Here is a 23,638-nt window from a genome sequence, read left to right as displayed (position 1 = left end):
TTCATGAAAATATCTCACCCAAATCACAGAAAGAACTTAGGCAGGATAATTTTCCAGGAAAATGGGGCGCAATGTAAACATTTCATCACGTTCTCTTTTTGTTTCCCGGGAAAAACAACACATGTCTCACTAGCTAACGCTAGGCCTCAATACGGACAGCGCCATCTATCATGTTTAAGCCTACAGTCAGTGTAACAATGGCTGACATTGCAAAGCTGCGATAGCCGCCGCGATGATCTTATTGTAAAACTTAGTTTCATCGAGTCCTTCATTCTCTTTCTTTCGAAGTATGCTCGATTTATACCTCAATCATTTGAGCAGGTAAATTATCCAACAGTTTTGGCCACCAATCGATTTTATTTCCGTAAAAATACCGCCTATAATTTGCACTGACACTGCAGTGAATACTGTCTGTGTATGCCCACTAAATAGACTACGTGTAGCTTCTATTGCGGAGGCAGCTGCATGTATTTAATATTGGGTCTCCCAGATCCGGATAAATCCCTTATCCGGATTGGTGCTGGTCCCAACGTGTCCGGATAAGAGAGGTCGGACTGTCTTTCTCTCTCTCTCTCTCCCCCTCTCTCCTAAACTACATACATACCTGGTCAATGTTCACGCTTAAAGCATGTGACAGCATATCGCCTGCCCAAGAGCCTGAAGTATGTTAACTTTGTGTATATGCATAAGGGTTAACACCTTTTTTCATCTCCATGGGACCATTTATGAAGGGTCAAGAAAAGGCCTCTCTGAAAAATTTGCCTCCATTTTGACAAGCTATATAGTTTCTACCATTGTAGAAACCATTGAGTGGGTCATTCTATGGTATTTACATAGCTGCCCACATACTCACTTCACAGTGGTAATTAATCTTGCAAAAATCAGGAACTGGCTATTCTGAAGTCAACAAAAGGGCTTAGATTACTGGGACATTTTACCATTGAATTTTTTTTTTCATGCGCAGAGTAATCATTATTAATGAGTGAAGAACAGATATTCTGTAGTTCTTAACATGACCATGTCATCTTAATTTGAATACCTGTGAAATAAGAGTGACAAAAATGAATCCTGGTGTTGGTTAAAGTAAAGTTAGACTTCATTTGGATTATTTTAAAAAATCTAATAGTGTAATTTGCATCTCTTTAACAGTTTCTTTATAAATGCAACTAACTTCTGTCACGTGACTTTCAAAAATATTGTTATGCAACTGTACAGAACGTTATTGGGCATGTGCATAATAGTATTTCAGTGCAATTTAGTTCGCCACAGAAGTTGCATTGCAACCTTAAAGGAGAATGAAACTCTTGGAGCAAGTTAGCTTTTGTGAAAGCAGAAAAATCAAAGAATAAGATCAACAAAAGTTTGAGTAAAATAGGACTAGCAATAGAAGAGTTATGAGCATTTGAATGTCGAGATCACTAATGCTATGGAGATCCTCCCATTGGCAATGCGACCAAGATCTATGATATCACAGATGAACAACTCTCCCCTTTTGGACACTGAAAATATACCCCAAAACATCTCTTTTTGCTGATTCTAATCATATGACAAACGATTCATCAATGATATAATGTTGTGAAACCTCTGTACTTGTCCTCTCATAAAGAGAACACCTCACATTGTGATAGATTCTATAAAAGTGAGAATATAAGTGAAATAAGTACTAAAGCAATGAGGGAGTTGTACGTGTGTGACATCACAGATCTTGGTCGCATTGCCAATGGGAGGATCTACATGGCATTAGTGATCTCAATATTCAAATGCTCATAACTTTCTTATTATTCATTCAATCTTCCTCAAACTTTCAACAATATGTTTCTTAGATTTTTCTCTTTGATATGGATTCAGCTGGTTTCAAGGGTTTCATTCTCCTTTAAGCTGTCTATTATTATTCATACCTGTGGAATCTTGTGAAATCTTCAGGAGTTCTTTTTCCTTTGATTTGTGCTTAATATATATCGAGGGTTGTCGCTGGGATCTCTTTATAATACCCCCAGGTTCGTATTTTTATCACAGGGAGACAATATTCAGGAATTACCAGGCCTCATTTTTCTGTATCTCGTCACATGTCAGCAAATGCTACAGTGTGTCTCAAGCAAAATATTCATTGGCTTGGGTGAATAACAAGAAAAACAATGTGATTATTTTTACACATTAATCATGTGTATTTATTTTTGTTCTATTTATACAGGGTGACCCTGTCAGTAGTCTGTTTTCCAGGTGGTCCTGCAAACAAATGTGTATGTTATAGAAGCAAGCAAATAAGCATAAAATAACATGTTTTCCAGTGGGCCCTCTAAAAAATATTTACGATATAAGAAGCAAAAAATCAACATAACAAATTAATATGTTTTCCAGAGGGCCCTTTAAAAAATATTTACAATATAACAAGCAGACAAATAAACCAAACAAAATAACATGTTTTCTTGGGGGCCGTTAAACAAATATTTACAATATAACAAGCAAACGGATAAATATAAAAAAAACGTGAAAACAACATACTCTTTACCTATTATCGTGCCAACCAAACATGTTAATTTTCTTTCAGGTAAGTTGTAAATTTTTAGCAAAATAAAAACAGGTGATACTCTCTGTCACAAAATATCTCTCTATTTTCCCTTTTTTCAAACAAAATCTGTTTTTATTTTTCTTTTGTTTACAGGAGGGGAGCGGTGAATGGTTCTCCCTGGATAGAGAAGTAGAGGTCAAGAATCGCCAGGTGAATGGAACCAAGATGCCCACCGGTCATCGCGTCCTCATCGATGCCAGATACGAAGTCCCTTTCGGTAAGGCTTACAGCTGAGTTCGTTGAACTCCTCAGAATGCGTTATGGGAATTGTTAACAATCATAGCATCATGAAGGGCAATGCCCTGAAGAATATAAAATGAAACAGCATTCTTCATTGTTGATGTGGTATTCATGTACTGTCCTGTGGTGATGTGTGTGTTGTTTGTTCAGTGTTTGTCAGTACTTTTTTATGATACCTGGAAAATTTATAAGGGTCTAATGTTAGCAGGGGCTGTTGTTGGAAGAGATGCAATCAAAAGCAAGTCTAAACATCATACACAATTTGATCTTCAACTAATCGATTGCGTGCATTTTGGACTTGTAGTTGATAAATTATGATTTGTGTTTCAACACAACTCTTTATGCAATGGGCCTCAGATCTATTCATTATGATATTTCACCTGTATAGTAGCGCATAAAGATATTCTGCTTTCACTGTAGCTCGTAATATATCTGGGAATATATCTTTTAAGTGCTGCATTACAGTCATCCAACTCTGGCTTGCCTGCACAGGGTATAAGCTCTCTCACCACTCCCCACTCCCTATGGAGCATTCCATTAAGAGCCTTCTGAGCTTATTATAATCAAAGAATAAATTCATTTTAAACAATATATCCTTAGTTGGTGTCAAATGTCTTATTCTTTCCCACCTTCCTTATGAAAAGAGCTACGTGTCATATTTTGAATGAAATAACCATGTTTCGCTAAAGTAGATCAAGGAGGTTTCAAATGAGATGGAGTAACAGCAAATAAAATCCCTTTGAACAAGGTTAAAAACTGCCTGCAGAAAGTATGTCAGGCATGCACTTTGCTCAACATTTCTTGCAATTGTGTAGACAAATGATTCCCGCATGACTCCGCAGCTATAGGTCGTATATAAAGGGAAATATGCTATTGTGATGATAATTACTTTTTCGCTGCATCTTGGTCTGGTTACTCGACTGGGCATGTACGGGCACTCATCTGGCATATACAATAATGAATAACAATATTCCACCGACCACCTTTGACATTTTCATTTGCCGCAAACGATCGGAAAAGTGTTAAAATCTGGTTTCAGTAAAGGTCAAATTCTTACTTTTTTCACTAATTAAAGTTTAATTGATATAATCTGGGCAAATATCTCGGCGTAATAGTGCTTGGTTATTGATGTCTTGTAATCCATTCAAATTTCAGTTTGTTTATTAATATGAAAGATGGAAAATTGATACAAAATGGATATTCGTAAAGTTTCACTCCTCTGATTTTTTTCACTGAAACTGGCGGCTTCGAAGGGGGACATCAAAAAGGTCCTGACTGCCGTTCCTTTCTTTTGTGCTTCTTTAGAAATGAACAACTTCTTGAATAAATTTGTTACCTGTTGGAACTCCAGTCATAAAATCTTCTTGACTAGATGAATGCGGTGGAATTCTATGTCAATTGTTCTCTTGGCATATCAAGTTGCACCATTTCAGTTATTTTTAACAATAGCTTGTAATCTGACATTGATGTTATAGTTTCATGAAAGAGTGCCCTGATGTCATGATAGGAGAATCATTTCAGAAAATTGTGAAACCCTGCCCATGCCTACTGATTTAAAGTGCACACTGCATGATACCTGCAACAACAAAAAGAATCTTCTGTGGCATTGCCTCCTCCTGTACCCTTGATCAAATTGGTTTCAACATGCCAGCAAAATTGGATTAAGGCTACCTTTTTTTGGTTCTTATGTGGTTCTCTGGCTACATTTCTTCCGATACATTTCTCTCAAGGAATGTTTTAAGATGTGGTAGAAGGCAGGTGGGTACTGTACTCTCTTGGAGTTCTTCTCTCCTTACATCTCCTCCACTAAGATCCATGTGCATGTCCCCAGGATGATATCGGAGCTCATCCTTGTTACCATGGTGACCTACAGGTGATTTGTCCGCTCCACTGAGTTTTGGGAGCTTGATGGCGGGGCATTGGCACAGATAGGTTGTATTTCTCTGCATTTAACCAAGATAAGAAGGAAAGAAAATTCTTCCCACTTAGCAGCAGATTTGCAGAAGACTCTGTGATCTATTCTGACTTTTGCAAATCCGAAGTTAAGTCTTGTCTTTAATGTATCCAATCTATGTTCTAGAAATTCTCAAGAGGTATTTTCTTACTTATCAGTGAATTTAAATCAGGTGAGAGCAGCAGAAGCTACTTCTCTGTCAGCATGATATGACATTTCAAATTTTTGCACTACTAATTTATTCTTAATTTTAAGTATGGTAGGTAAGTATTCTACATGTAATAAGATTTTTTTAAGGAAAAAAAATAAACTGCTCATTTCTTTCATTGCCATTACCATTAGCAAACACAATAATCCAGAAGCAAATCTCTTAATAGCCTGACTAAATAGAAACTAATGAACACTCTTTAAGGAAATATATAATGGGGAAAAAGCATTACTGAAAATAGCACTTACTTCAGAAAATCGAAAATATCATGGAAAATGTTAACTTTAAGGGTAATTATGAATTTAACCTGTTTTTTCCCAATGGCAAGTTTTGTGAATATTGCTGAAAAGCATGATTAGTTATTCTCAACAGCAGCTCAAGGATTCCAAGATTCTGTGTCTTCTGTCTCCTGAGTACATAAAACAGACCTTCATGACTTTTTTCTCACCAAACGGTATTCCATTAAGCTAATTAGCTTTCTAGTCATGCCGTCTTCTCCAAGTTGACGCTGGTTTTGGGTGGATCATCCCTTTCTTCTTCTGTTCATATTCTTTTATTTGCGGTTAAAAAACACGAGCGTGTATTTGTCATGGTTTTCTGTATATTTTTTATTTTTCAAATATACCTTATTGGAATATAGTCTTTAGCTGCAGGCAACAGGAGTTGTCTTGATGATTGAAAATGAAGCGAGTTTGAATTATGGCTGGAACCGAGAGTGATGCATGATTATGATTGAAAACCTGTCATATTACAAGGAAAATAGATGAAAACTCTTTACATCTTTCACCTTTTTCTCTTGCCATCTCTGGTTTGCTGTCTGTATCCCTCCCTCTCTATTTGATACTCTCTTTACTTCTTTCTCAAATATCATATATCACTTGACCAACCTCCACTACAACAGTAAGATAGTCATAGAATATGTAAATAATTTTGGCTTGCTGCTGGGTAATCAGTTTGGATGTTTAACACCAGGTTGTATCTGCTCTGAGCTTACATATGCCACAACTTCCATCCCCTAAAATGCCCATTTACCACTTAGACGGAGTTTGTCTATAATATCATTAACAAAAATTACTCTTTTGATGAACTTGATCAGTGATGTTTGAATTTTTTAGATTTGCCTGGGATAGGATATTTTTGTAGATGCAAAGTATCATTACTATATTCATATCTTCTTTAGATATATTAGTATGATATGAAGTGACCAATGACTATCTCGGGGTCTTAGAAGTTGTGGTATTTTGATTGAAATCCCTTGTATCAAATGCAATAAGGACATTTTACATTGAATACTGCAAGTATATCCCTCTCAATACTCAATACCCATAGATCTGTAATGTTTTTTATCGTTCAGAATCAAATTTCCAAGAAATTCTTTGAATTCCCTTTTCTTCCTGAATTCCTTGATTTTTTTTCTTCAGTTTTCTGTATTGCGTAAGAATGTGGACTCAAGGATACACCATATCTTTGGTGTATAACCTTCCATTTAGCCATTGCCTATGGATATGAGCTTTGCAAAGAGGTTTGGTGAGCCAATGCCCTGTTGTTTGTGTACAGCTGTACGACTTGCTCCCTGTATGTTGAATGGAAGAATCAGATAGCCCCTGGGCATGATGTTGTGATGTATCAATTACAATGTTGTTCTGGGAAAGGGTCCACAGAAAAAAGGTGAATAGTTATGGGTGAGAAAGAGGGGGGGGGGGGTGTGGGTGTGTGTGTGAGAGAGAGAGAGAAGGGGAAAGGGGTGGCGTGAAGTAACATGAAGAGAGAGAAGGGGTTGGGAAGATGAGTATGATTATAGATAAGATAGAGTGGGGGTTAGAAAGCAGAGGGAGGGAAATTAATAGAAGAGTATAGAGAAGGAAAGCAAGCCAAGGAATGGGTGTTGTTAGGTAAGAGGGATAGAGTGGAAGGGGTGGTAAACTGCCAATTCGTCCATTGCCAACTCGTCCACTGCTTTCATTTAGTCTAATGCCATTCTGCCCAACAGTTTGTCTAACAACCATTTGTTCCAATAACCATTTGGTCCAACAGTCACTTCGTCTAATCACTAGTTCGTCTATGACCATTTCGTGTAATAACCAGTTGGTCTAAATACCCATTTTCTTTTCATTCATTTCGCCCAATTGACACTTATCCAATTAGACCAAATGGTTTATGGACTAAATGGCTAATGGACCAACTGGTTATTAGATGAAATAGTGAGTGGACGAAATGGCAGTTAGACCATGTGGATAGGGGACGAATTGATAGACCAAATGATAGTGGACAAGTTGGGTAATTAGACAAATTGGCATCAGACCAATTGAAAATAAACCGAAGGGGTTTGGGGAAGTGGGAAGGGGAGGAATGAGGAAAACAGGAGAGTTTATATAAAAGAAAAAGTGGAGGGATGTACAACATGTGCAGGCGATCATTGCCCTGCGAACTGTCAATGCACCATTTCTGATCGACGACCATTGAACTTATCATTCGGTTCCAGTTTGATTTTTTCAAAAGACCCAAACAACAAATTTATTTGAAATGTCAGTCACATTTCCCTGTGCCCTATGCTGAGTAGCAGTAAATTAACATCATTGGGAACGCAGGTAATGATATACATAAGTTTGTCAGCAATTTTTTTATGATGAGCCTAAAATTGATGGAACAGAAAACGTCGTTATTCTGGTTTCTGGATCAAGGAAAAATATCTCATCATAGTTGCAAATGAGATTCCATTGTTTTCGTTAAAATCTGTGTCACATGGGGTAAAGGCAATTGTTTAAAGAGGTACATGGGAGAGATATATAAGAGACTGTGATAGAGAGGGGGATGGGGGGTATGAGGCGCCGAATGTACCAATATTATATAGAACAATTATTTGTTATATAATCATTATTTATTAAATAATAACTATTATTTATATATAATTTACATTTTATTTGTAAATAACTACTATTATATAAAATATCATTTCTAATTATTTATATATAATTCCAATTAATACTTCATTATTTGTAAATAATAATAGTTCGACATTCCATTATTTATAAATAATGATTATTTGTTTTTCATTATTTATAAATAATGATTATTTGTTTTTCATTATTTATAAATAATGATTATTTGTTTTTCATTATTTACAAATAATGATTATTTGTTTTTCATTATTTATAAATAATGATTATTTGTTTTTCATTATTTATAAATAATGATTATTTGTTTTTCATTATTTACAAATAATGATTGTTTGTTTTTCATTATTTATAAATAATGATTATTTGTTTTTCATTATTTATAAATAATGATTATTTGTTTTTCATTATTTATAAATAATGATTATTTGTTTTTCATTATTTACAAATAATGATTATTTGTTTTTCATTATTTATAAATAATGATTATTTGTTTTTCATTATTTATAAATAATTTGTTGAGTTTTCCATTATTTATAAATAATGATTATTTGTTAAATAATGAAAACGTCTACTTCATTATTTATAAATAATTTTTTCGAGTGCACCATTATTCTCATTATTTATAAATAATCATTATTTAATGTTCGAGTTTTCCATTATTTATAAATAAAGATTATTTGTTAAATAATGAAATATCTACTTCATTATTTATAAATAATAATTTTGTTTCAATATCCCATTATTTATAAATAATCATTATTTATAAACAATTTTTACAGTTTGCCATTATATACAAATAATCATTATTTATATACAAATAACCATTATTTATTAAATAATGCCATTATTTATTAAATAATGCCATTATTTATTAAATAATGGAAAACTCGCTATAACATGCAAATGTGGGACCGCCCATGATATGAATATTCATGATGCGATTTCCTTTTTCGTGATTTTTCTTCACAAATTTTTGTCCATTTCCTCTTCATAATGACATTTCTTGAAGCAATTTTCTAGGGATATGGTCTGATTGTAATATTCTTCATTTTCTATATAACTTCGTCTTCGTAGAAATATCAAAAAGTGTAATTTTATTCGATTTTTCCTACAGTTCACAATTCCCATAGGCGCGCGTGTACGGTAGGGACAACCGGTGAATCGACAGAGTGCTCTTCATCGAAATACTACGTTGGTTGGTCCCCGGAAGTGGCGGGCGGAATTTAGCCCGAATCCTCGATGGAAGTCGATCAAGTGCATATGAGCTGAGAGAGTGAAATATCAGTGTACTTGTACAGGCCCTTCTACTTTTTATAAATATTTCTTGTTGCTTTTTTTGTTAAGTTAATTTTTCCTGGTGTAGAGATAAGTTTCAGTTCTAATAATGCACTTCAAATACATTTTGGAGTGTCTGTTTGAGGCGTTTGGGGCGATTTCACCCTGGCCCCAAAATGCTCGCAACGACAATACGGGGGCACCAAAAGTGTGCACGAAAGCCTTCGTATTTCACTTTTAAAACTCCAAAAAGTGCCCAAATGACAAGCTTGGTCGCTTCGCTGTGTCGCTTTCAACTTGAGAACGTTTACGCGTCTGCTCCCCCCCCCCCCCTCCTCCGAAAGAAATTCTGTATACGGCCATGCTCTAAAGAGCCTGGCACATTGATTTATGTCTACTTTCATTTTCATTATTTTTATCTCATTATCAACATGGCCTTACGCATAATTTTTTCCAGGGGGGCAAGGGCCGGAGCATGACCCGCCTAAACTTTCTAAAAAAAATCTTGAAAGCGAGACAGCCACGGGACCAAGCCCAAATGACAAGCTTGGTCGCTTCGCTGTCTCGCTTTCAACTTGAGAACGTTTACACGCGTCTGCCCCCACCCCCCGAAAGAAATTCTGTGAACGGCCATGCTCAAAAGAGCATATGGCACATTGATTTATATGTACTTCATTTTCATTATTTTTATCTCATTATCATCATGGCCTTACGCAGAATTTTTTCCGGGGGGGGGGGGGGTGGGGGGAGCAGGATGCGCGTAAACTTTCTCATAAAAATCTTGAAAAAGCGAAGCGACCAAGCTTGTCATTTGAGCTTGGTCGCGTCGCTGTCTCGCTTTCAAGATTTTTTTGAGAAACTTTACGCGCGTCCTAGCTGCTCCCCCCCCCCCCCGGTAAAAATTCTGTGTAAGGCCATGATGATAATGTGATAAAAATAATGAAAATGAAAAGTACATATAAATCAATGTGCCATATGTAAACTTTCATTTTCATTATTTTTATCTCATTATCAACATGGCCTTACGCATAATTTTTTCCAGGGGGGCAAGGGCCGGAGCATGACCCGCGTAAACTTTCTCAAAAAAATCTTGAAAGCGAGACAGCCACGGGACCAAGCCCAAATGACAAGCTTGGTCGCTTCGCTGTCTCGCTTTCAACTTGAGAACGTTTACACGCGTCTGCCCCCACCCCCCGAAAGAAATTCTGTGAACGGCCATGCTCAAAAGAGCATATGGCACATTGATTTATATGTACTTCATTTTCATTATTTTTATCTCATTATCATCATGGCCTTACGCAGAATTTTTTCCGGGGGGGGGGGGGGGGTGGGGGGAGCAGGACGCGCGTAAACTTTCTCATAAAAATCTTGAAAAAGCGAAGTGACCAAGCTTGTCATTTGAGCTTGGTCGCGTCGCTGTCTCGCTTTCAAGATTTTTTTGAGAAACTTTACGCGCGTCCTAGCTGCTCCCCCCCCCCCGGTAAAAATTCTGTGTAAGGCCATGATGATAATGTGATAAAAATAATGAAAATGAAAAGTACATATAAATCAATGTGCCATATGTAAACTTTCATTTTCATTATTTTTATCTCATTATCAACATGGCCTTACGCATAATTTTTTCCAGGGGGGCAAGGGCCGGAGCATGACCCGCGTAAACTTTCTCAAAAAAATCTTGAAAGCGAGACAGCCACGGGACCAAGCCCAAATGACAAGCTTGGTCGCTTCGCTGTCTCGCTTTCAACTTGAGAACGTTTACACGCGTCTGCCCCCACCCCCCGAAAGAAATTCTGTGAACGGCCATGCTCAAAAGAGCATATGGCACATTGATTTATATGTACTTCATTTTCATTATTTTTATCTCATTATCATCATGGCCTTACGCAGAATTTTTTCCGGGGGGGGGGGGGGGGGTGGGGGGAGCAGGACGCGCGTAAACTTTCTCATAAAAATCTTGAAAAAGCGAAGTGACCAAGCTTGTCATTTGAGCTTGGTCGCGTCGCTGTCTCGCTTTCAAGATTTTTTTGAGAAACTTTACGCGCGTCCTAGCTGCTCCCCCCCCCCCCGGTAAAAATTCTGTGTAAGGCCATGATGATAATGTGATAAAAATAATGAAAATGAAAAGTACATATAAATCAATGTGCCATATGCTCTTTTGAGCATGGCCGTTCACAGAATTTCTTTCGGGGGGTGGGGGCAGACGCGTGTAAACGTTCTCAAGTTGAAAGCGAGACAGCGAAGCGACCAAGCTTGTCATTTGGGCTTGGTCCCGTGGCTGTCTCGCTTTCAAGATTTTTTTTTGGAGAAAGTTTACGCGGGTCATGCTCCGGCCCTTGCCCCCCTGGAAAAAATTATGCGTAAGGCCATGTTGATAATGAGATAAAAATAATGAAAATGAAAGTATACATAAATCAATGTGCCAGGCTCTTTAGAGCATGGCCGTATACAGAATTTCTTTCGGAGGAGGGGGGGGGGGGGAAGCAGACGCGTAAACGTTCTCAAGTTGAAAGCGACACAGCGAAGCGACCAAGCTTGTCATTTGGGCACTTTTTGGAGTTTTAAAAGTGAAATACGAAGGCTTTCGTGCACACTTTTGGTGAATTTTGTGATAATTTTCAATAGAAAAATAAGTTTTTAAAAATTTAGGGGTCATCATGCCCCCGTATTGTCGTTGCGAGCATTTTGGGGCCAGGGTGAAATCGCCCCAAACGCCTCAAACAGACACTCCAAAATGTATTTGAAGTGCATTATTAGAACTGAAACTTATCTCTACACCAGGAAAAATTAACTTAACAAAAAAAGCAACAAGAAATATTTATAAAAAGTAGAAGGGCCTGTACAAGTACACTGATATTTCACTCTCTCAGCTCATATGCACTTGATCGACTTCCATCGAGGATTCGGGCTAAATTCCGCCCGCCACTTCCGGGGACCAACCAACGTAGTATTTCGATGAAGAGCACTCCGTCGATTCACCGGTTGTCCCTACCGTACACGCGCGCCTATGGGAATTGTGAACTGTAGGAAAAATCGAATAAAATTACACTTTTTGATATTTCTACGAAGACGAAGTTATATAGAAAATGAAGAATATTACAATCAGACCATATCCCTAGAAAATTGCTTCAAGAAATGTCATTATGAAGAGGAAATGGACAAAAATTTGTGAAGAAAAATCACGAAAAAGGAAATCGCATCATGAATATTCATATCATGGGCGGTCCCACATTTGCATGTTATAGCGAGTTTTCCATTATTTAATAAATAATGGCATTATTTAATAAATAATGGCATTATTTAATAAATAATGGTTATTTGTATATAAATAATGATTATTTGTATATAATGGCAAACTGTAAAAATTGTTTATAAATAATGATTATTTATAAATAATGGGATATTGAAACAAAATTATTATTTATAAATAATGAAGTAGATATTTCATTATTTAACAAATAATCTTTATTTATAAATAATGGAAAACTCGAACATTAAATAATGATTATTTATAAATAATGAGAATAATGGTGCACTCGAAAAAATTATTTATAAATAATGAAGTAGACGTTTTCATTATTTAACAAATAATCATTATTTATAAATAATGGAAAACTCAACAAATTATTTATAAATAATGAAAAACAAATAATCATTATTTATAAATAATGAAAAACAAATAATCATTATTTGTAAATAATGAAAAACAAATAATCATTATTTATAAATAATGAAAAACAAATAATCATTATTTATAAATAATGAAAAACAAATAATCATTATTTATAAATAATGAAAAACAAATAATCATTATTTGTAAATAATGAAAAACAAATAATCATTATTTATAAATAATGAAAAACAAATAATCATTATTTATAAATAATGAAAAACAAATAATCATTATTTATAAATAATGGAATGTCGAACTATTATTATTTACAAATAATGAAGTATTAATTGGAATTATATATAAATAATTAGAAATGATATTTTATATAATAGTAGTTATTTACAAATAAAATGTAAATTATATATAAATAATAGTTATTATTTAATAAATAATGATTATATAACAAATAATTGTTCTATATAATATTGGTACATTCGGCGCCTCATAGGGGGGGGGGGAGGAAGGAGAAACAAAAAACATTTTAAATGTATTTCTGAAAATTTTTGCAGTTAAACATGAAATTGCCGCATTTTCGAATCGATATGGGATAAAAATGATTTGATCTTGAAACGTTTGTGATAATACATTAGTGATTTTATGAACCTTCTTAAACCTCTTCTGGTTCTCAAAACAAGGTTTCAAGTTAATGATAACAATATTTAATTCTTGTGTAGTGCATATTACATACCATTTAATTCTTTATGTGCTTCCAAAGGGACATTCAAAGTTTTGATGTTTTTCTGACGTTCATCACTTTGTGTTTTGATGGAATCATTTATATGAATTAAAGCAAAAATTCGTTCATTTACAAAATGAGCATATATTTTGTATCCAATTCAGATTTATTATTTAAATGTTTTGAAATGATGTAGGAACAGGTTATTATTTGTGAAATACAGAGTTTAAGTCACTTTGTAATAGCCTGCATATTGTGGCATGACTTATCGCATTATAAATAAACCTTGGGTTAGTGACGCCTGCACTCCATTCAGGAGAATGCTATAGTGTAAAAACAACGGTTGACACTTCGTAAAATCTTGATGGGGATATGACGTTTGGAACAAAATTCGAATCTTGTTCTTTTAATAATATGACTTCTTATCTCGAGTTTAGTATTAATTTGAGAGTTGAAGACAGGCTTTCAGAATATCTGTAAAACTAATTTTTGAAAATTAGACAAAAATTAGCTTTATGATGGTTCCTAAAATCTGCTAGGAAGTAAAGAACTTTTTTATCCACAAATTTATTTTACAATCTGTAATTTTTTTCAGTCAATCAAAGTAAATCAGTGTTTTACTACCTCAGGACTTTTCTACTGTTCAACACTGTCTTCTCTGATACAGAAAATCTGGAGCATTGTAGGTCATGAGTTCTTGGGGGTTAATACTTTATATCACACCATCTATAAACCCATAAAAATTAGGGCTTCTTCGAAATGATCTTCTGTGATTCGGCACAGCATTGACATTTCAACAGCCATCAATTTGATCCTAATCTAGAAATTCATCAATACTTCTCAAATATTGGAGTTATTTTTGGTTCTATTTCTGCATGATTGATTGGCTTTCATTAGCCTCATTGAACAGCAAGGAGATGAATTTTGTGAATTTAAAGATTAAGAGCTATATAATACTCATATCAAATTCAAACTAAAAACATTTGGAGCCAATAGATTGTACAATTGCATTAATATGCAATATGTATTTGCAATAATACCTCCATTATTGGGATCGCAAACCTCCAAAATTAATCGCTCTAAAAATGCATGGTTTATATGCAAACATTGCTATATGTATTATTATTATTATTATTATTTATGTACTGCGCTTTTCCCAAATTGGCCCAAAGCGCTTACAACAATTATAGATTATAGTTCATGATCTTGTGGATGCTCAATATATGTGAAACTCGATCTAGAATCAATATAACTTGAGTGAATCCCTTTTCCACCACAGTTTTTTGTTTGGGTTCCATCAAAAGGAGAGTACCTTTTCAAACACGTATCATTAAATTGAATGATCCCTTCCCCAAAACGTACTATCCCCCCCCCCCAATTATTAAATAGGATTAAAGGCAATTTATTCTCCTAATTTACAATAGAAGCCGTCATATTTTGAATTTTTTCATAAGGAATCATTCAAAACAAATTATAACTTGACTGAAGAGAAGCGTGGAAAAATAGTTCATTAGAGAACCCCCCCCCCCCGTCCCAACTACCCTATTTTGAAATGCAGCGCACCCAATGTAAAGAATCTCTGGTTTTACCCTCGTTTCTCAACAGAGTAAGCTGTACATCTTAAACCCAATCATAGCTTAATAGTTACAGCAATAAGCAAGAGGAGGGAAAAGGAGAGACTATATTCTTTTACCCCTCGCTGACTCTTGAGTGTTGGCTAGTATATGTGCTTGTCTTAGAATAAATTTATGTGTCATGATATTATGCAGGAGGCCAGTTGGTATGCCTCTTTTCACTCCCCCATCCGATGAAGGATAAGGAGCCGTAGAAAGAAGAAGGAAAAATATAAAAGCAGGGTATCAAAAACAGTCTGGGACAGTTATTGAATGATTACATGTGACAGCTCAAAGCCATTGGAATATTACGAGAGCTTGTAAATTTTAGACACCGCTGGATTGCTGTAATCTAGCCCAGGGAGATAAAAAAAAGGGTTGTATATCTTTTATTTCTTACATCAGGCCTGGGACCCGCAAATATCTATTGGCAAAATCCCATCGAGACTTAATTGGATACATTCCTTGTTTGGGAATGTCTTGTTATTTACGGACATTCCTTGTTTGGAAATGTTTTGTTATTTACGGTGGATTTGTCAACTGTTGATCGAGGCGAAATTGTGTCTTTTATCACTGACGAAGATAGAGGGATTTCATGTTATCCAATATAAATGTAACATACATGTATGATGTATGTGACTTTTATTCTGAATGTTTGGAGCATGGCCTGGGTACAATGTTATGCACAACCATTTCCTATTGTTAACCATGTTATTGGAATGGATATGTGCAACATTAAGTCACATTATAATTATCATTGTTGATATTATAATTATGATGCATAACTTTATTTGATGAAAACTAAGCTCTACTTTTTACCGTTATGAAAGGAAATATCATGTCTCCTGTTATGAATATGATTAAACTGAGTGTACTCGTTTGTGACATTTTAATTGTTTTGTCTCAGTCTGTTTTTTGTTACACTTCTTATGTGTTTATTTCCATCATTATCCAAACAGATTTGCTGAAATTACCAAGCATTCAAATGCAAAGTCTCTTTTTTTGGTCAAAATTTTAAGAGTTTTAAGATTTGCTCCCCTTGTGTTAAACTGAACAATATGAGGTATTTCATGAAGCACATAAAGTTGAGCATAACTTACAGTTTTATGAAACTGCCCTCTGGTATATTTAATCATTTATGCATACTGTGATGTTGTCATGCACCTAGTATGCAAATTCAGGTGGTGATGGAGCGGGGGTGGGGGGGGGGGCGGTATTTCACAAAGGGTTGAATGTGACATAGGCCCGTATTCTGAAGTCAGGTTTAATTTACACTCTGGTTGTAAGTTGTGGTTTTACTATGGAAAGTCAGTTACATAAATCTATAACAGTAGAGGATAAGTATGACAGTTGTCTTCACCATTAAAGAATTAGTAAAGAGCACAATAAACATGAGAATTATTCACTGTAAACAAAATTTTGAACCGTTTGGCTTCCCATAATTTTAGCACAGAGTTAGACCATGGTCTAAGTTAAACCCGACTTCAGAATACGGGCCTTAGAGCCAAACTTGAATGCTGACATGCACATAATATGCAACAAGCAATCTTATTGATTAATACGCAGTAGCGCGCATCCTTGTAGCATGATATGGCCAATGGGATGAAGCCTTCTATACCGCACAAAATTGGAGATTTGAGTGTGACTCTACGTCACATTTATCTCTTTGTGAAACAGCCCCTGATTGCCTTGTTTCATTTACTTTCAATCTTTATCTCAAAAGCTATTTTCATTTTTTTTCTTCTAAATTTCAACAATTTACCTATCCTTAATGCACACCATCATAGGGTAGAATTTTATGATCAAGTTCACTGATTGATATTACTTTTGTTCAATGTATAAAATACATTGGTATTTGGTTGAGATATTGTGCGAGTGCCATCCTAAAGAATTAAGAGTATTATGAAAGAAGAATCTTTGCTCTTCAGCATCATAACACATCTTCTTAAAATTAGAAAGCTTCATTTGAAATAGATTTTGAATATATATTAGCATTAATATGCACTAGCATAGATTCAAGCAGTGATCTTATATATTGTATTAACACATACTTGATTTGCGTGATATCGCATATCTATGCTCATGGATATACAAAGAGTAGAATAGATGTTTTAGTCAGTTAGACATGTATTAGTATTTTCATTTATAGATTGATTTGAAGCTATAATAAAAACATGTCTCTGCTTTCATTGCCTTGAAGGTTATCTAGTTTGCAAATGTGTAACCTCTAAAGGTTTGAAACCTAAATCAAAATTGCAATCTCTGTAAAAATAATTACTTACCTCCATTTTTCTGTGCCACAAAAATAGTTATTTAAACGATACACTCTAAATTCCAAGGATTTAAAATAATCCAGATCGGCTGTGAATAGTAACCAGCCGAATTTCGGATCTATTTTAAATCATAAGGATTAATTTTTAAATCTTAAAAGATTCAAATGCAAATCTTTTAGATTTATATTTAAATCAACAAGGTTTAAATCTAATTCTAATATTTGGCTGGTCCCTATATATTCACAGCCGATCTGGATTTATTTTAAATCCTTAGAATTAAGAGTTTAAGCAGAGATTTATTTATTGCTTTTGATAAATGATTTCTTTGAAAGATTGGTGTATACTGTGCACAAGCTACCGTAACAGATGAATGTAATTGTGATATTGCATCCATATTTTCCATGTTCCTGTACCCACAACTTTTTGTTTTGTTTTCTATTTTACTTTTGCTTTTTGCACCACCAAAACAATCCAGCATCAGCTTCAACGGCTCAAGGTAGATTCACACAAAATATCTACTCTTTTTCATTTCCCAATTCCTGTTTCATGTCTATCAGAAACAAATAGCATGCTATAAACATGCAATAGTTTTTACTATGAACCTCCATTTTCTTTTGCATACTATATAATATTCTACTAACCCCTTTACCATGTCTTTCATGAAACCCTTTTGAACCCTATACCTATAATTTTTTGTCTTGCATTTCATGATGAATCATATGACAGTGTATGCTTTTAACATCCATATATATTTTTTAGCCATGCCATAATTCCCTTTTGTATTCATTAACACTTTAAATTTCATGGATTTTTTTCTATGAATCCAGATCTGCTGTGGTTGGTTGTGACGGATTTGGACTGGCAAATTAATTTTGACCCAACAGATTTATCTTTAAAATTCTAAGGCCTGTATTCTCAAAAGAGGTGTCTGTTGTACCATGTTACAAATGTAGTGTCCAGCTAATCTCTACACACAGCTGATCTGGATTTATTTTAAATCCATGGAATTTAGAATGTACAGCCTGTAAACCTTCTTTATCATGTGTTATTAATATACTAATAACCAGTTGGTGTATAACACTTCACTCTCCTTCTTAATAGAATTTCCAATCCTATCATTTGACAATATAATTTTTTTTTCATGTATACTATTGTAATTTTATATAATCTATCATATCAATTACTAGATTAGAAAATGTGTAATTATTACACAAATTGTGTTGTTCTGATTACTCTATTTTGTGTTTGTGCAAAAGCTGTACTAGGCATCAACACTGTGTGGTAAATGAAAAAAAACGTTTTTATCCACTTGTAAGGGTTTAGCAAGATATGGTTACTATAACAAGTCATGACCCGGAAATTTATAACATGGCTTCCAAATTCCAATTACTGTCAGAAACTATGTAGCGTTTCAAAGCATCAAACAATATCTTGCTTGGAACTTGAGGAAATCCCTTCACCAAGACATTTATGTAGATTTGCCACTCTACACCCATGAGTTCTGGTTTAGAGAAAAGCAGAAAGTGGGAAGTCTATTCACTATTCATTTTCCCTTGAATTTGAAATATCAAAATTGTCTGGAAATTGAGAGTGCATAAATAAAGTTTAAAATTACATAGTCAGTGCCCATACCTTGCCTTGAAAATTTTGTACAGCAAAGCTTTTTTTTTCTATTTATACTATGGCATTTATATTTGTTTCCAAGCTTGGGCTAACTTTCTATTTAGATCTTTGATTTTATACCCAAAGATTACAACGCCCAATCAATTTGCATTGCACGCTTTAACCATTGTATGCAGAGTAATAATATTCACATTTCACGGTGCTATATATATATATACTTTTTTCCATCTTCTGCATACAGTGTGTCTCATGAAAAAGTTAAGCAGATTCCTCATGTTTTTTAAAACTTTTGCCTGTCTTTTTTTAATCACAATCAAGAATAATGAATGATGCATATTAATTTTGGGGATGGTGTGATAAAGCATCAATAAATCTTTGGCCCTGTAACATAGGCTTTTGATTGATAACAGGATGGATTTTGTCAATTGCATCATTCGTTACCATGTACAATCAATCGTAAAAAAATTAAAATAAAATAAATAAACCAACATTGCATGAGCAATCACCAAGCTTTGTCATATCTTGTTTCATTATTCATGGGACAATGCTGTATTTTTTTTTTCACATTTATCATGAATACTATTTGGTTTTATGGATTAGAGAATTTATACATAGAAAGCTCAGAACATGTGTTTGAATGATAAACTGCATTACGATGTATCACCAGAAACCAATTAATATGTTTACACATAATAATACATTGCATTGATTTTTTTTACAGGACCCGTTTGTAGATGAATTGAGTATTATGTGTTACATTGTAAGAATATGTTTGTGAGTGTTATAGATATCTAATAGGCAACAAATGCCTTGTTGAGAAGGGTGAAGTAAAATGTTGACTCATTATTGGTTGAAACTTTAAGAGAGAATCTGAATTTTCAGATTATTCCAGACCCTACTCTTCCTCTTGATGCTGTATAGTCAGTGAAAAAAAAAAATTACTTCGTTGATATTTGAACTTCATTAAATATGACAAGAATTCAACTTTGTATGGATAGTGGTTTATGAGATGAAAATTATGATTGCACATTCATCTTCGTACTACTGCATAGTGGTTTGTTAGAAAATAACGATTGTAACACCAGAATATCTACTCGAGGTGAATTTTTTATCATAAAAATGGGATTGGAGACAATCAACGGCGTGATGCAATAAATATAAAACAGATCCGATTGATAAATTTCATGCATTTGAACGAATTCATACCCTACCGATTCAATCTGCGAAATTGAACTGTGAGGCATTGACGGCCTCTGGCAAATCCATTCCCATCTATGACTTTATCTGTATTGAATGATGAGGAGCATGGTAGCAAGTTTACAAGGAATTTGTCAGCAGTGGCAGTTCTGGGGTAGGGGTGTTGGTCTAAGGCTTAAAATCCTTTCTTTTCTCCTCCTTGAATTGCATGATTTGCATGCAATTCTCTTGCTTTACATGTGTAATGCAAGAGATAAATTCATCTAAATTCTAATACAATCACTAATTCATCAACGATTAAAGCTTTAGTCCAACAATGGAAAAGTAAGGTAAATAAACACTACCTCCCACCCCTCCCCCAAAAATGGGGAAAGAATAATAAAATATAGGTCTTTATCCACTTCTAATTGTCGTGTTATTAGTTGATGATATTCTTATACTTACAAAGTATACAAATCTTTGTGTATGTTTTTTTTTTATTGAAATGAATTTATTTCCATATTTTCATGATAATATTGCTCACACAACATTAACAAAGCTGTTGTATAAAAGCGTTTGATCACTGGAGTCTCTGCATAATAGAATACCTTAAAAACTGTGATTTTGTCATTTTTAATATATCTAGAAAAACCCACATACATAATTCGTTCCATGAAGAAAGCCAGGAAAGATTCACACATTGGCTGCCAGTTCAAAATGGCTAGTGACCTTACTTCTTTTGTCCTGCAGAGGGCAGGAGTTCTATAAATATTTATTTATAGACAAATACTTATATCAAATTTCCTTCCATAAAGAAACTCAGGAAATGTATACAGACATCATATATTTGCTATAGATATGTGATATATGAAATCATTATGGGGGGGGGGCAGAAGGTCACTTCTGCATATAGTAGGATATCATTTGAATGTCTGTCAATTCACCAGCAGACAAGTTTTTTTATTCATATTTTAGCAGTTATCTTCATTAAATATCTAAAGAAATATTTTTTCCAAGGTTTTACACTGTTCTTCCTTGGAAAGATTTTCACAATTAAATGAATTTGTCATGACCTTGACAATGTTGTGCTAATTTTGTATGCAAATTATGCATCTATCTCCTCCCATAAAACTGAACAAAATTCAATATTATTTATTTATTTATTTATTTTATTTTATTTTATTTATTTATTTTTTTTTTTTTTTTTTTTTTGGGGGGGGGGGGTCAGTATGATGGATGGTTTTAAAAGGAGGCATTTTGGTGGTTTTTAATCTCCAGTTGGCCTACATTAGCATTGGGCTAGCCCATTACAATTGTCAAGAACCGTACTCATGTACAATAATAATAATAAAAATAGCTGGATTTAAAAAGCACTGTTTGCATGATGTTATAAAGCACTGCTATTATCTTCCCGGCTTTACCTGTGCTGCCCATATTTGCACTCAAGCATTCCAAAAATATCTCCCTACTGGGTACCCATTCACCACACCTGGGTTGAGTGCAGCACAATGAGGGTAAATTTCTTGCTAAAGGAGAACACGCCATGGCTGGGAATTGAACCCACATCCCTCAGCTTGAAAAATGAGAGTCATAACCACTAGATCATTAGACTAATGTGAATAGGAAAGTAGGGGTTAATCCAGAGTTTCATAAATCGTCAGCGTTCATTCAAATTGTCGTATCAGTCAATTTTGGTCAAAACATTGATTTTTAAATTTGTGCAGAAAAAAAAGTAGAAGTCCTATTCTACTCATAACTAAATTTCTAGGCAATAATTTATTTAAGTTTCTGAGATATGAGAGGATTTTCACGGCGATGCCATACAAATTTTTAATGAAATGTGCAAATCCCATTGGAAACGTGTGCTGTAGCAGAGCGATGCGACGCGATGTTCTGACTGACCGCGATTTCAATGCGTGTGGACAGCTAAACTGTCATATTGCCCATTGGCTGCATTGACTTTGCACGTGAAAAGCGATACAACGTTTTGACTGACCGCACGCATTGAAATTGCAGTCAGGGTTGTTGGAATCCCTATGGCGTTTTTGTACAGGAGAAATCTAAACCGCACAAACCAATATTACAAGCATGGAGCTCTTTTGCGAAATTTTCTCTGATCCTTGGGTTTGTGTAAAAATAAAGATACCAATCTCAAGCAATTGTCTTGGTCTTTCCAACCATGTATTTTTCTAGCAATGAATATGTTGTAAGGCTGGGGAACTTAGTGTAAAAATTACCGTAAACTTTGAAGCCGATTTTCTCTGAAATGCGTTTGCCCTGTCGTATGCGTGATACGACGGTTCGGAATACTGCCAACGAAATGAGGGACACATAAGAATTTTCTTTCAAAACTAAACAGAAAGGTTCGTCTTCAAACATAAAACACAATTTCCTGAATCCAAAATCTGACAAGTAAATTCAGTTCAAAATGGGAAGACATTTATCATATCATATGGCAGGTACTATTCTGATTTTGTGTTCGGGTGCCCCCATGGGTCCATGCCTGTGTACATAAAAAAAATCAATAAATTATTTTTAATTTTCCTTTGTAGTTTGCCTCAGAACACTTTCATTCATTCATTAATTCTTTCATTCATTCTTTCATTCATTCATTCTTTCATTCATTCTTTCTTTCATGCATTCATTCAGAAATGCATTTGGTTGTTGATGTTTTTGGGGGAGGTGTATGGCAAACGAAAATCCTAATACAGTTTAAAAGGATGTGCTTGATGAATATTAGTGGAGGAGGATCTTGCAATCGTTACTACTGCATTTAAATTTCCCAGAATACACTTGCATATCTGATTAATTATTTTTGGATAGTAGGGCATCTACAACCGTTTTTTTTCCCTGAGAATATCCATTAGAGATATCAAATTTCAAAATTTAGCTTTTGCCATTCTGTCAGATATTCTAATTCATTCTTTGGGTAAAACAAATAATGAAGAATGATGGAATTTCTCCATACATACTGTGGCCTTAATCTTTGTAAAAGTTTGCATTTTGACCAATTTATTTTCATTTGTTTCTTATTTCCATGATGATTAAAAAATAGATTCAAGTTAATATTACTACAATTCATAAAGAGAGTGCAAACAAAAATAAAAGGGTAAAATTAAAAAGAAAAGAAGAAAATCTTGAAATGCTTTGGTGATTGGCGTACTAATAACCAACCATGCACCATCAATCATGATGTTATGTATCAGGGAGATATAACATTCTATCTCCCTAGTTATAGCCCAATCATGAGATAACTGTCAAATAATCCCGAGATTAGGCATATCATATCCCCATTCTTGTATAAACTACCATACCCTGGGAATCATAAACCAATATGCGGTGATGAAAAACGATGTCGGACTCTGTCGAAATTCATGTCAGCAATCATTCAAGAATTCGCTACCTCATTTGAGAGACCAGCGGTGTTGTAATCTAACAACTTAAATTTGAATTTGATTCACTAG

General features: G+C 34.5%; 1 protein-coding gene across 1 annotated transcript in view; it reads left to right on the top strand.

The window, feature by feature from the left end:
• The window catches only part of LOC129262162 (protein unc-13 homolog B-like), a 176,083-nt gene that overhangs the window by 68,514 nt on the left and 83,931 nt on the right, over positions 1-23,638 (top strand). Inside the window, exons 4-5 of the mRNA XM_064099460.1 lie at positions 2,192-2,200; positions 2,663-2,786. Coding sequence (XP_063955530.1) covers positions 2,192-2,200; positions 2,663-2,786 — 133 coding nt within the window. The remainder of the gene's footprint in view (positions 1-2,191; positions 2,201-2,662; positions 2,787-23,638) is intronic.

Source organism: Lytechinus pictus, chromosome 5 (genome assembly GCF_037042905.1).
Source record: "Lytechinus pictus isolate F3 Inbred chromosome 5, Lp3.0, whole genome shotgun sequence".
Taxonomy (NCBI): Eukaryota; Metazoa; Echinodermata; class Echinoidea; order Temnopleuroida; family Toxopneustidae; genus Lytechinus; species Lytechinus pictus.
The sequence above is the reverse complement of the archived record's forward strand: the minus strand, read 5'-3'. Positions and strand labels throughout refer to the sequence as shown.